Genomic DNA, 14,335 nt, shown 5'->3' on the forward strand with positions numbered 1-14,335 from the left:
TGATTTACACAGTAGCAAAGTCACCCAAACCCTGAATACAGTCCTGAAGACCATGTCACACAGTCACTACGTACATTTTGTGCTTAGTGTATGGATGAAAATTGGTCATAGGTGAATATATGTGGAAAAAGTGAGAAAAGTTGTGGTTGTTGCCTGAAAATTTCACAGATGTATCACTAATGAACCACGCACAGAACACGTAAATCAACGTAGAACATGAACCGTGCGTGATGTTTCCATGCAATTCATTAGTGATTCTTGTGTCAATTACGTAAATCTAATGTGATATGTGTGCCGGATACACAATGTAAAAGTTATACATCTGTGGCACAAAAGGGTGTGTATTGGCAAGAGTCTGGTGAAACAATACGTATTGCGATACATCTCAAGTTTCACTCGTTTGCCTTTGGGGCCCACTACAAAGCACCACATTCTGCATCTTTACATGGTATTAGCAGCAATGTGGCCCAGAGTTTCAGTTCGGTACCCATCCCAAGCAAAAACTAAGCAGTCATGTCTCATAACAACAAAAACTGTGAGGTTGACTGAACATTTATTTAGCCTTTAACATTCTTGCAAGATCTTGTTATGGTAAATGGTAAATAGCGTATATGGTGGCAGCTCCACTGCCAAACATTGGCACCAACCTTCCACCAGAGGCAATTTGAGGTTCAGTGTCTTGCCCAAGGACACTTCAACACATGGGCGGGCAAGGTGGGAATCGAACCTGCAATATTCCGATAAGGGGTCGACCACCCTACTGCTGCACCACGGCCACCCCCCCTTGTTGTTTTGGTGTGGTGTAGAGCTGCTCTAAGAGGCTCAGTGTGCTGTGATGCCAACTAGCAGTCGGATGTTTAAGTAGAAATCAAGAGTCAGACGCTGAAAGACGTTCATATAATGACACAAATATCGTCTTGACAGAATTTGTAAGCGAAAAAAAGTATTCCAAAATAAAATCTCACGTTATATATTTATCGTTTTTTTTTTTTTTTTTTTTTCCTACACCCCTAGTGGTATATGTAAAAAGTCTGTTAGACATACGTGTAACGTCCTGGAAAGCCACATATATGAGTATGTATCTTGCAAAAATCACGTACAATTGCATAGGATTTAAGTACCGTAATAACTGCGTATGAACTACATAAAATATGCGTAAAATGTTTAATTCTCAATCAACTAAAAATTTTTGAACAGCTTAAAACCAAATTCAGATAAAGACCCATCTGCTGAAACCCTTGATGGACATCGGCACACATCAATGAATGACAATCACAAGAAACACTTATGAATTACGTACATCACGCGCGTACAATTTAATTTGTGGAAAATGCACAACATGTACGTAGAGGCTGTGACACGGCCTTAAAAGTCTGTTTCTGTTCGATTTAAGTGGTGTCAGCAGAGGTGGAGATGACGGCTTATGGTCTTTTGACCTACACTCTCCTGGGGGATGTGGGCTCCGCACTGCCTGTGGTCAAATGGCTCTCCCAACAAAGGAATGCCTTAGGTGGCTTCTCTTCCACACAAGTAACAGCTTTTTTTCCTGCTTTTTGTCCTTTCTCCTATTACACAGTTTGTATGTTTTCAAAGGATGATCTAGATTTTAAATTGTTCCTTACCGGTCCTGTTCCAGGACACGTGTGTGGCTCTGCAGGCCTTGTCAGAGTACGCCATCTTGTCTTATGTAGGAGGGGTGAACCTCACCATCTCTCTGGCTTCCACCAACCTTGACTTCCAGGAGACCTTTGAACTAAACAAAGACAACAAGAAGCTGCTCCAGAGCGCCAAGGTAAACGTTGCATTTACAAAATCTTGGCTTTTGAATAATTGGGCATTTATATACTTTTTTGCGCTCATTAGTCAAGATGGATTATCAATCCATGTTGGCAGCACTTCAAATTTGCAATTAGATTAAACTGCCAGTACTTTAGATGGGATATGTCATTTAAAAAAAATAAATACAAACTTTTTGCTTCTTTAAATTGAGTTCATTTTTTAATGCTTTGATTGATGAACAGCGGCATGACGAAGTCACAGCATCAAACAGTCATCTCTGTGTTGAGATGTTTAGCTCTAGAAAAGCCGTGGCCTTTCCTATCTGCCAAACCAAACCAAGCTCACCTGGGCTGGTCATTTCCCAAAAGAGTCATGTTGCATCGTTGATTTAGCCACTGCATTTCGTCAGGCCGTTTTCCCACAAATAAACAAACTTAAGTGTGGGTAAGAGCTCTGTGGCAGCCGTTCAGCGTCGCTGCTGGGAGGAAACGGTTCCATCAGCGAGCCGGTGAAGTTCAGGTGAGAATGCAGGCAACTGTCTGCTAGTTTCCCTTTGATCTGGTGTCAGATCATTTGGGGGAAATGAAGGGCTGCTACAACATTCATTCAGTTGATGAATGATCTGCTAACCTCTCCCTGCCCCTTCTTCTGCTTTTCTTTGTGATGGTGTGTTTCTGTCAGATCCCGAGTATCCCCACAGGCCTTTTTGTCAGTGCTAAAGGAGAAGGCTGCTGCCTCATGCAGGTATTTTACACATTCAAGCTGAAAAAAATGCAATGTTAACTATCTTTTAAATGACTCAAATGTTAACAATTTTTGCTCTAAAAAAGCGTATTATAGAAGAAAAAAAACCTGATCAACAGCTCTAAAGTTTCTTTCCTACAACGGTATTGTAAAAAGATAAAAGATCTAAAAAGTTTAAAATATGTAAATATGCTTTAAATGTGTAAAAATCCAAACACAAGGTACAATTGAAAGATTCAACTCGCGGAATCCAAGAGGTTAAAGACCCATTCAGTTGAAAATTGTGTTTTTAACATGTTTTCTGATGATGAAGGACATATATGAAGAAAATTAAGCTTGAAAATGCATTTCTGAGTATTTCTTTATTCATCTGCGTCTTTATTTTCCTCGTATGGACTGGCTACTGGCTCAGAACTGTACGGCTAGATTGCTCAATGTTTTTGGCACCTGCAATGTTAGGTTGGGTTGTGAGGGGCCGTAAACTAGCGTGTAAGGAGAGCATGTGAACAGATCGATGACGGGATGTGGGGGCGGGCCTACTCTGCACCAACAGTCTCGTTGCAACTCAGAGGTGAATTTTTCTGATAAACTCCTGTTGCTCTGCAGAAACTATGTCCTAGAGAACAGGGTTTGTTTTTTTTGGCTGGATCAGATCGGAGTGCAGATCTGTGAGTGTTTATATGCAATGCATGAAAGTTAGGAACACTTTGCTGAGTTTCTGAGTTTGGTTTTAAACCTGATTAAGATGATCTGGACCTCAGGAGTTCCTAACATCCACAAAAATCAGAATGTGTTCAGACCCAAACCTTTTGAAAGCCTTAGAAAGCATAAAATGCCAACTTTGGTAAGATATTTGGTGCAGTGATTGTTCCCAATCTCAGTTGTTATTTAATCCAATGAAAAATCAAAGAAATCCTACTAAGGGGAACAAAAAAAAGATGTGGTATTATTTGACTAGATCAACATCTGTTGGGTGCGCTTCAGTTCATCGCTCTATTTGTGAGAACAATTAACCAGCTAGAAACCCCCCCCCTTTTTTTTTTTAATCTGGTGTCCTTACAATTTCATTTTCTAAACAATAGTTCTGCTTGTCTGTGTTTGTTTAGATTGATGTCTCTTATAATGTTCCTGATCCGGTGTCCAAACCAGCTTTCCACCTCAAAGTGGATCTGAAAGAGCCTTTTCAGGAACGACCCGTCAAGCCTCTGTCCACCTCCTCTCATCACACCGCCTCTCGCTCCCGGAGCCGAGCAGACAACCGCTCTGAGCTTCACCGGAAACGGCGGGCGCCCATTGAGGATGACGATCCTTCGGCCCACAAGGACAAAATGGACTTTCGCATCTCCTTAGAAGTTTGTGCCAGGTACAAAGTGACGCACACTCGACAGCTGAGATGCTTTTCAGGAAATCGTGACTAAAAGGTTTTTCCTGACCTCAATTTCTTGGTCTAGATGGCTCCATTCCGGCTCATCAAATATGGCCGTCGTAGAGGTTCCAATGATTTCGGGTTTCCGAGCAGACGTAGAAAGTCTAGAGCGGGTATGTGGTCACACTGAAACACACGCACACTTTATCCAAGCTCTACAAGCAAACAGTTACTTGTTGCTCTTTGCTCACTGTTGTGAACAGGTATGAATGTAAATCACATGCATCAACATTTTGATTATGAATTTATCAAATTCATTCTACTTTACTCTAACACTCCAAAGGCGTCACATTAGCTCACGTATTCACAGGAACATGTAGAAGATCTAGTTCTTCCATTTGTTATAGAAGGATATATTGTAATTGAGGTCTATGCTAACAGCATCTCACCCTAACACCAGGATATTGGCGTCTCCAAAAGACATATTTTTACTGGGTGTTGAGCTACGTAAACACCAGGCATGAGCTGCACATTCAAGAGCGCGCTAAACAGGTATTCTTGAACGCATTTTGAGCATACAGAGTTGACGACCCGATACTAGCGCGTGTACTCACAGCTAGAAGAGGCAAAATGTCCAAGCGCTGCAAATCCTGCTCTAGGCGTTTTCTTACACAGGTCTGTTTCGATAAATGAAAGACAGTGTGTGATATATTTTAGTTTGGGCCCAAACCCCAAGTTTTCATTACTCCTTAATGATCGATTTTCAAACGGTTGGTACTTCCGCATTAGACAGATTGGATGTCAAAGGTGAGCATGCTCTGATGCTGTTTTGTAGCTGTTATGATTGTGAGAAATGTTTTCAGCAGTGGTCTGGTTATATTTTAAGTATTTTGAATAAAAGCTACCCAAACTCAGAACAAAAGAAGATTGTTTTTTTCAGGATCAATGTCCAACAGTTTTCTCATAATTCTTATTGGTATGAAGTCCCATTCAGGAGGCCTGTTTTGTGTATCTGTAACTCCCTTTTTGTAGAATGTGGGAATTATTCTATTACTGATTTAGGTGAGGTTGCTTTCCTCTTCTGTCATTCTTCTGCCTCCTTTTGTGACGCAGGTCAAATCAGAGACAAAAATACATTGGAGAGACTATCTCTGTCATCACACACTGAATATTAGACGGCAAAGATTTGGATGGGCAATGACTAGCAATTGCCTCTCCTAACTCAGCAATTTACTTCCATAAATGGCAACTGGGGGGACCAAGTAAAATGTATAACTCTTTTTGCTCCACCTATGGTATGATAAAAAAGTCCAAATCTGAGCAAATGAAAGCTCAAAAATGCTCAAAAAAGTTGGTTTGAATGGAAAAAAATCAACTCCTAAGTTGTCCTGAATAGAAAAAAAAACGTTTTTTTGTGTTAAAATTGAATCTTTGACATCAGAGTCAAGAGTTAGATCCAATTTCGGGATATAGTACAGGTCATCTCCCTAGGCCGTAAGAACCTCTTACCTCATTAGCAGATTGTAATAAAGCCTCAAACTGCAGGCCTGGATCAACAAAAGTCACCTCTGTAACTTGCCGCAGAAAGACTGGAATTGCACACATGAGTATGTCACCTCAGGTTACCCTAGTTAAAGCTCAGTTTACACCCCTGCTGCCTTGCCTTGAGTTTTACTGCTGCCGGCTTGAGCGCGGCAGACATTCCTCCATTTACGGTGAGAAGTTTGACTTCTGCATTCCAGAGCAGTTGCTTTTTTTCATAGATGCTGCCCAAAATGGAACGATCAGTCCAGTAAAGGTCTGCAGGGCAACAATAGCTAAAGTCTAATAATAACTCGATTACTTCATTTTCAGATTTCATGGCCTGAGTATACACGGACAAACAATCCTTTAAAAGCAGTTTTACAATGTGTTTGTGAGAAAAAGAAAGAGATTGAGGAAAAATGTAAACATGCATGGATGTGAGTATCTTGGTGGCGCCAGCTCTGGCTAAGCACCTCATAAACCCTTGTTGTCCAATGGCTGCTACCTTTGACAAAATAAAAAAAAATCCTGTTTGAGGAACTTTTGGTGAAAACATGGAAATTCACAGTAAAAAACAGTCTCTGCCCACATTGATCACATACTCATTTGCAAAATAGAAAAGCAGAAAAAGGAGTTCATGTCTAAAGGCATGTGACATTTACCAAAGGATTTCCACCCAATTGTTTAAAGCTGCATATCTGATTTTGTTCGGAACAAACACCAAAGCGTGATCAAACTATTATTTATGTGTTATTTGTGTCCCATACCGTGCAAAGCTACAATAATTCAATTCAATTTTATTTGTATAGCCCAAATTCACAACAACAGTCATCTCGATGGGCTTCGTATCGGTATAAGAAAAAGTTTAACGTAAAATCAAAAGGATCATGAATACATAGAATTTAATAGGAAAATACTAAATTGAACTAACTAAACAGACTAAGCTAAACTGGACATCCCTGCCCTTAGACGCCCCTTCGCGGTAAGAAAAAACTCCTAAAAAAACGCATTCCGGAAAAAACAAAGAAACCTCAGGGGTGTCCACCAGGACGGACAGGCGATTTACCAGAACTCTTGAAGAATTAACTTATCTAACTCTACAACTACATATTTGAAGTCCAGAAGATGAGCTTCTTCCAGACGGAGTCGGGGGGACAGTCGGGGGCACGAGTCGCATTCACCCGGGCTTCACGGGGGTTAACCCGTACAGGTGCTGCAGGTTTTCAGGTTGCCTGGACCCATAGAGACTTTTAGGGAGAAACGGCTTCAACTTAACGGGAGCGCAGATGTGTTATGGAGTTTTCTTGAGACTCGTACAGCCACCTTAAAAGAAGTCATGAAAATGGAACATGCTGTTGTTGGGTGTTTGGTAAGTGTATCAAACAGTTTTCGTGAAGCTTATGGACATTACACGCACATATGAAGTATGGGCGAAGCTGTCATACGGTGTCCCCAGGCCACTCTAGTAGCCACTAGGTGCGAGTACTGGCTTCTTACTGGCCGCACAAATGCCGTATGCATAGGGTGTGGACATCATACAGTAGTGCCCATAGGATGCCATTGGGATCTCCACACAAACTACACTCGATTGTATTATTTCCTCATTTCTAAGAGTCAGGCTTCAGCAAGGAGCACGCACTTATCATGTCAATAGCACCAACAGGTTCCTTGTGCAGGATTTGGTGGGGTTGACACGCCTGCGTGTTGTATTGGTGTTCACTAAGACCTGTCGCCTGTAGCATGCCTGTAGAGCACATGTGCATGGACATTTTCTCTCCACAGGTTCACTGAGCGGTCTACGACCATGACATTTTGTGTAGGCCACCTCAATGCCACATATAAGTTTGATCATTGGTCATGCCAACAAAACAAACAAAAAAGTCACAGTCGTACCATAATAGAGAGTGTTACTAACATTTAAAAAGTGGTTTATTTATACGTGCTCTGTGTAAGTAAGTGTTTGTTGTGACATTTTAATGGATTTCCAGTTGTACTTTTTGCTAAATGATTAAAAAGCAAGACAATGAAGAGATGTCATCTTTACGCTTTCACTTAATGGTCAATGCTGCTGCAATCCACTTGTTTTATTCTCATAGGCTAAATCTAAGTTTAAGCATAAAGCTACAATCAAGTGTTAAATTCTACTATCATCTGGGATTTTCCTCAAACTGACATTAAGCCCATCTAATGCATTAACCTCAACAGATACTGATGGACAAGAGGGTGGGACTGAAGAGGTACGAGCTGGACGGGAGAAAAGTGCTGCTCTATTTTGATGAGGTGAGGTCAACACGGAAAATCATTTGTCTGACATTGAAAACGGATAAAAGCAAGAAAACACTTTGTCGACCTTCACAGACTGAGGAAAATGAACTTTTCTTTTTAAATTGAAAGTAAAATGTTATTTTATGGCTTTGTATCATTGTTTCAGTCTGTTTTCAGAGGGTGTGAAAACATACAGCAGTGTTGATACAAGGGTGGTTTTTCTGTTCAGAGGGCAGGTATGCATCTGAGCTCATGTCTCTGTGGATGTGACCCTTTCTCAGATTCCCAGTCAATGTATGACATGTGTGGCCTTCCAAGCTGTCCGGGAATTCATTGTGGGCAAAACGGCACCTGTTCCAGTCAAGATCTATGACTACTATGAACCAGGTGTGCACCTGAAGAGTGCAGCTCTTGTTGGTCAAACTACAACAAAAAAAGCTGTACAGAAAAAATCATTAAAAAAAATAATTTATGGGTGTGAAATGAATGTATCTATTTTTGGTTACCCAGCGTTTGAGGCCACCAGGTTCTACAACGTCAGTGAGAGCAGCCCACTTGCACGTGAACTGTGTGATGGACCCACCTGCAACGAAGTGGAGAGTTCAACCAATCAGTGGATAGGTGGGCCTTAAGCGCCGTGCTTTCTAGCAGGTGACTGACTTTACATTTTTAACATTCTCCTCAACAAAACCCATTTCCTGTAGGCTTCGTGCAATCACACCAGTGCAACAACGTGTTCGGCTGCCCGGAGGAAGAGCAGTTTGAGCGCTGCACGTGTCACAGAGACTGTGGCTACGACGGCGAGCCGGTGTGTGGGTCAGATGGACAGCTCTACCAAAACCCGTGTCAAATGGAGGTTTTTGCCTGTCGAAACGGGACACGCATCAGAGAGGTTTCTTTGTCCCAGTGCTCTCCCGGTAAGACCTTCATCACACATCAACATCTTGTTTACCCACATTGTATGCCTCAGACCTTGTAAATACTGTGTGTCAGCTTGCCCTTTAGGCTAACTGTCACAGGTGATAGAAGGCTTTTAGCTTTACTGTAATCCCTGTGTGGAGCAAAAAAGTGCAAAACTCCCTCCTGACGGAAGATTGGGAGAAACCATTGACTGTATCGGAGAACTGGAGCGAGTGAGTGTGATGTCACCCATAGAACAGGAAACATTTTACTTTCAAAATAATATTAAAACAAAACATATTTTATATTTAAGGTGACTTGCCCACAGTAACACCGTAGATGACACTGGCATCCAGTTTTGCCACAGATGACAAAAGTTTAATTTTGGAAGCACACCTTGATTTATGACACAAAACATGCATTTTACATTTCAGGGCCTGATTGCTTAAGTTTTTGGTAACTGAAGGGAGCGGGTCAAACTAGTCAACACTGGGTTGGCAGGAAAAACCACTCCCCTGTTGTGAGATGGAATCCCCGCGCAACCAAGATCCACCACAGATGGACCAATGTCAATTCTGGGTCACCCAGTTGAGTTCTCAGACAGACAATGGTCTTACCTACTTCACCCTTCCTCACCCTTGCATGTTGTATAAGTGTTCACTACAACTTGTCACCCGAAGAATGCCCTTAGGAAAAAAATGTATGCAAACATTTTCGTTCGTGGAGGGCTCTACGACCTTTGTATTTCCTATGGGTCCTATCTTGTAAGATAGGAGTTAGAAATTGTTTCAGTGTGTTCTGGGTACATAAAAATAAAAGCAAAGATGCCGTCATCTAGTGTGCTTTGAAATGAACACATGTTCATGCCGTCATGCGTGGACCACGAGCTCTGGAAGCAGCTGTTCAGGTGTGGAGCTGATTACTGGATGAGGACCTTTGTTAAAATCGTCCATGGTGACACCGCCTGCCCCTCATGCCTCTCTTACTCACTCTGTATTACAGGGCTGCCTCCAAATGACAGAGTGCTTTTGTCCATCCTTTGAAATCGTTGTCACATTCCTTTCCGACGCAAAGCCCAACAACAAAGCAGCCTTCATGTTGGGGAGCAGATTGGGAAAAAAACCATAAACAAAACTTTGGTTGGAAAAGATCTCTGATTTGTGCCAAGTGGTTCAAGCTGCAGATCATCAAAGTGATTTTAGTTTTTTTTAAAAGCTCCCTGATCTTATTCGTTTGTGAACGCTTGTGTGGAGCGCATTCATGCAACCATCTCCTCTTAAAAAAAAAAGAAAAAAATAGGGTAGACTTTTTTTTTAACCCAAGGCCTTCGACCATTGCTCTTCTAGGAAAAGTTGCTCAATGAGGTGGAGAACACCTGCAAGCAGTTTTTCCATTACACAACACTTGAAACGATCAAAGGGTTTGTTTATTAAGATGCATATACATTTATTTAAGTGTGTCTTTGCATTCCCAGTGGAAACGACTGGAGACAGCCACTCGGCAGCAAACCAGGACACCGAGCAACCATCCGTTCCAGTGAACATGGGTAACTACATTTATCACAGCTCTTCCAATACCCCAGATTGCTCTTATACTTCTATGTCATTCATCAATAATAATTGGGTTTTAGCAGTAATTCAGACTTCTTCCTCGATTCAATGGAAACCTTTCAAGCCAGCGGCATCTTGTTTTGGTTTTCTGAATGTTTACAAGGTGCATTCATTTAATTTCATTTCCATCTGGATCAGTTTAAGACACTTTTCCTTTCTGTGAATCTCTCATCTGTAAACAGGTACATAACACATGCAAACTGTGGGGTTTTCCTGCAGAAAACCAATGGTTTGCCTTTGCCAGAGAAGTGAAAATGACAGATTTGGAGAATAAAAGGCTGAGATTGTCTTTTGGGGGTGGGTGGGTGGGCAGGACTGGAACAATGTGATGGCTTGACAGAGAGAGAAAAAAAGGAGTGGGGTCAAAAGGGAGAAGGGATGAAAGGAGTAAAGGTGAGGAAAGTGAATAGGTGGGGTGTGTGGCAGTGCATTCCCCAGCCGCCACATCATGTCTACGATCTTCCAGATAAAGGGGCAGATGTGTTTATTGAAGTGCTTGTTTGGGTTGTGTACGGATAGGGGTGTGTAGTCTGTTGAAAACATGCCGTTCTGCCTAAAAAGCTGCAGAGTGCGTGTGCACTTAACGCGTTGCATTGGGGGAGGTGCCATGGACATAATATTAGAGCTCACCTGTGCACAGGTGTGTGGAGCAACCTGTGCTGACTTGTTTTCTTGTCTGTAACTCCCAGTAGCTGCTGCTCATAAAACAGCTTTCAGTCAAAGGTCGGTTTGGTTGAAAAAAAAAAAAAAGTGAAATGCCTCCCATCACCAAAGGAATGCTATTTCTCACATCTATCTAAATAAGCTCACAACTTCGGCCTGTGAGCACAAGCAAACCTGCACACACAAAAGGGAGCAAATTCAGATCTGGGGTGGTTGGAATGAATAAGAACTGTAAAACCATTAAGGTGCTGAGGATGTGCACTCTCTGTGCACGGAGAGCAGGAGGTGAAGGTGGGCCGTGCCAAGGAACTGACTCTTTCCATCTAGACGGTGAAGGACGCTGAAGCTCTGGAATTAGCCGCTCTGCGCAAACTTGCCTTTTTAGTCAACAACATGCAGATGCGCGAGCATCAATTGAGCGTGTCTGCTTCTTATTTATGGTTCAAATTTCAAAACTTGTCCCATTTTAAGTACAGTGAACATTCATGTGATTAAACATTAACTAGTAAAGAATCCAAATGTGGGTGACATGAGCATTTTTAAAGGTCTAGTCCACCCCTTGTTTTAAAAAGGACACATTCCTATTAAATTCATGGATGAAAATTACCTTTAAAGCATAGTGGGCCCCCTACTGGCCAAGTGTAGGTACTCCTTCCATCCATCTTCATGACCTGCTGAATCCCTTTGGGGTCATGGGGTTGCTGGAGCTAACCCAGCAACTGTTGAGCAAAGGTGGGTTATGCTGAGAACAGGCCACCGGTCTGTTCCAGGGCCACACATTAACACCATGAGGACAACTTTGTGGTGTCAGTTTCTGGACTGTGGGAGGAAATCCACAGAGACACGGGGAGAACATGCAAACTCCACACAGAAGAGATTTGAACCACTGCACCACCGTGCATCCCTGTAGGTACTGCTTCATATAAAGACTATCAAATCTGAATTAAGTTTGGAATTGAAATGCTTCACTCGTTGTCTTCCACTACCTTTATACATGGTTTTTCATCTTAACCACAATTTTTAACCTAATTTTCTCATCGTGGGATCAATAAAGTATCATTTAAATCAACAATTTTGTTAAAATAAACAACAACAAAAATCATAAAACATAGCATATTCATAGTCCTTACAGTTATTCAAAATTCCAAAGATTCTAAGAAACAGACGAGGCGAAATGGTACAATATATGAAATACCTCAATTAAAAGAATTTAAATCTGGTATGTAAAGTAATTTTATAATGAATTATTGGCTTCTTAAGATGAGCGTTTAGAACTACTATTATTACTTATTCCCATCATTTTTAGAGGCAGCTTATTCCTCTATATATGGGTGTTATTGTGAGTTCAATAGTTCTTGGCAAAGGAAGGGTAAAAGTAACATTAGAGGCTCTATTTGTGTTCCAACCATGTCTATTACAAGTGGGCAGTAACCATGAAGCTGAGGGGTCTGTAAAATGTCCAGATTTGATGTACAGACAGAACCAAAATACTTTGACTTTTAATCACAACAGACAGTCCTTAAAGGACAACCCAGATCCACCCCTACAGCCCTGTTCTGCACCATTTGACCAAACAGGATAATGCTCAAAGTAACACAAACCTTAAGACTGCAGACTTTAGGTTTCTGTTGACATGTATGTATCATTGCATCTAATTATTGAAAAGTTGTTACTCATTTTATTGACAATGTTACTTGTATGTGTGGTCCATGGCATGGTTTGATTTAGTGTCATACCCAACAGTTTAACCTCCTTAACTTGTTCAATTTCCTGATTCTGTAGCAAAATATGCAACTTTTGGTTTTAACAGAAAGCATTCTGTGCAGAGACTCCTAAGGCATGTTTCCCAGCATAAAAATCCCTTTTATGAAATATTGTCATGTCCAGTCATGTGTGTTACACTGTAGTGCCATCCAATTGGATATGAATGCTTAAAAAACTGCTTGTTGGGGGTGTATTTTCTGACCAAGATGGTCAGTCCTCATTTCAGTGACCATTTCTCTCTGCGCCACTGGCGCTGGCCGTGGTGCAGAAGTGGAGCGGTGGATCTCTGATCGTGGTAGGCTCGCGGGTTCGGTTCTCGCCCTGCCCGCCCATGTCTTTGACAACCCCACGTTGGTGGTTGGTGCCAGTGTTTGAATATGTGAATGTGTGTGTGAATGGCTGAATGGGACTGTGACTGTAAAGCACGCCGTTTGCTATTTACCATCCTAAAAAGTGCCTGTTGGTTTCCATGTGCTTGTGACGGACTTAATGCATCACTGTTTGGTCGTAGGTGAGGAGGAGCAGGGCTCCGTGGCAGAGGCCTCCTACTATTCCTACGAGTACGACTCCGATTCTGAGCCTTTCCTGGCTGATGCTGAAGGAGGGGACCGCATTGACCTGGAGCCTAAAATGTTCCTACCAGCAGACGCCCAGCCTCCCACGTTGGACACAAAAAGCTCTCCTGAACGATGGTATGGTCACAAGCAGCACTTCTCCTCTCCTAAATGTGCGATTGCTCTGGGTGCAGACCTCACGAGTGTCCTTGTTTTTGTTGTCATCCTCAGAGACGCCCCATGCTAAAGCTCCGCCTCTCCTCCAAATTGTATCATACATGTGAATAAGCTTGTGAATGAAAGAGAAGTGCGACTGAGGACTCGCCTGGAGGAAGAGTTTGCTCTTGGAGAATGATTGTGTTTCTGTAGTTCGGATGCTTTAATGTTTGCTCTTGTGTGCAGAGGGTTGATTGTGAAATGTTGTCAAAAACATAAAGATAGAAACCTCTAGATTTGTACTTATCATCATCAACAATCCTAGTCACCAATAAGCACCGTAGCATTTTTGTTTTATTCACTGTCTGCCTTTTATCTTCTCTAGAAGAAATAATCGAGTATTTATGTTTGTAATTACACCTGATGTTAAGCAAACATGTTGTTATATTTTCTATCTGTGGTATTTATTTGTATCTACAGGTCATTTTTTTTATTTTGTTGTGGTGTTTTTGAGTCGTCCCTCTGCCGTTCAGTCCACCAATTTCCCCTGCGGTCGATTCGATGGCAAGCTTTAACCCAATTCCTGAAAGTTTGAGGAAATTCTTGTGACGGTTTGATGCAGGAAAACAAAACACAGATGCTCACCAGATGCTTTACAGGAACATGCGCTGATGTGCTTTTCATTTTCAAGATTTTTGGAATTTTTCTGTCGGTTTATCATCGCAGGAGAGAGAAGAAAAACAACTCTGGAGAGGATAGAAGACCAACACGCAACAAAGTCCACTGAAACGGAGGACTTTGCATTTACTGGAAAGGTCGTTTTGGATTACAAAAGCTGCCTTTGGAGCTTTCAGGACAGGAACGTCGTCTGTTCTCTTCATGCATCTACCTTGTGGTTTGATTGTACAGTTCATAAGCTATTTTATTTTTGTTCAGTTTTGATCATGTCATACAGAGTCGAAGTGTTTTAAATTCTGTAAATGTACCAAATTAAAACACATACAAACCCA

The 14,335-nt window shown here is 41.8% G+C and overlaps 1 protein-coding gene across 1 annotated transcript in view; it reads left to right on the forward strand.

The window, feature by feature from the left end:
- Positions 1-14,335, forward strand: part of cpamd8 (C3 and PZP like alpha-2-macroglobulin domain containing 8) — a 49,260-nt gene extending 34,925 nt beyond the window's left edge. Inside the window, exons 33-44 of the mRNA XM_023954556.2 lie at positions 1,394-1,530; positions 1,637-1,792; positions 2,461-2,523; positions 3,630-3,886; positions 3,975-4,062; positions 7,619-7,693; positions 7,960-8,065; positions 8,189-8,299; positions 8,383-8,595; positions 10,053-10,124; positions 13,127-13,307; positions 13,401-14,335. Of these exons, the coding sequence (XP_023810324.1) occupies positions 1,394-1,530; positions 1,637-1,792; positions 2,461-2,523; positions 3,630-3,886; positions 3,975-4,062; positions 7,619-7,693; positions 7,960-8,065; positions 8,189-8,299; positions 8,383-8,595; positions 10,053-10,124; positions 13,127-13,307; position 13,401 (1,460 nt within the window). The 3' untranslated portion in view covers positions 13,402-14,335. The remainder of the gene's footprint in view (positions 1-1,393; positions 1,531-1,636; positions 1,793-2,460; positions 2,524-3,629; positions 3,887-3,974; positions 4,063-7,618; positions 7,694-7,959; positions 8,066-8,188; positions 8,300-8,382; positions 8,596-10,052; positions 10,125-13,126; positions 13,308-13,400) is intronic.

This window comes from Oryzias latipes, chromosome 4 (genome assembly GCF_053564925.1).
Source record: "Oryzias latipes strain Hd-rR chromosome 4, Olatipes_Hd-rR_3.1".
Lineage (NCBI taxonomy): Eukaryota > Metazoa > Chordata > Actinopteri > Beloniformes > Adrianichthyidae > Oryzias > Oryzias latipes.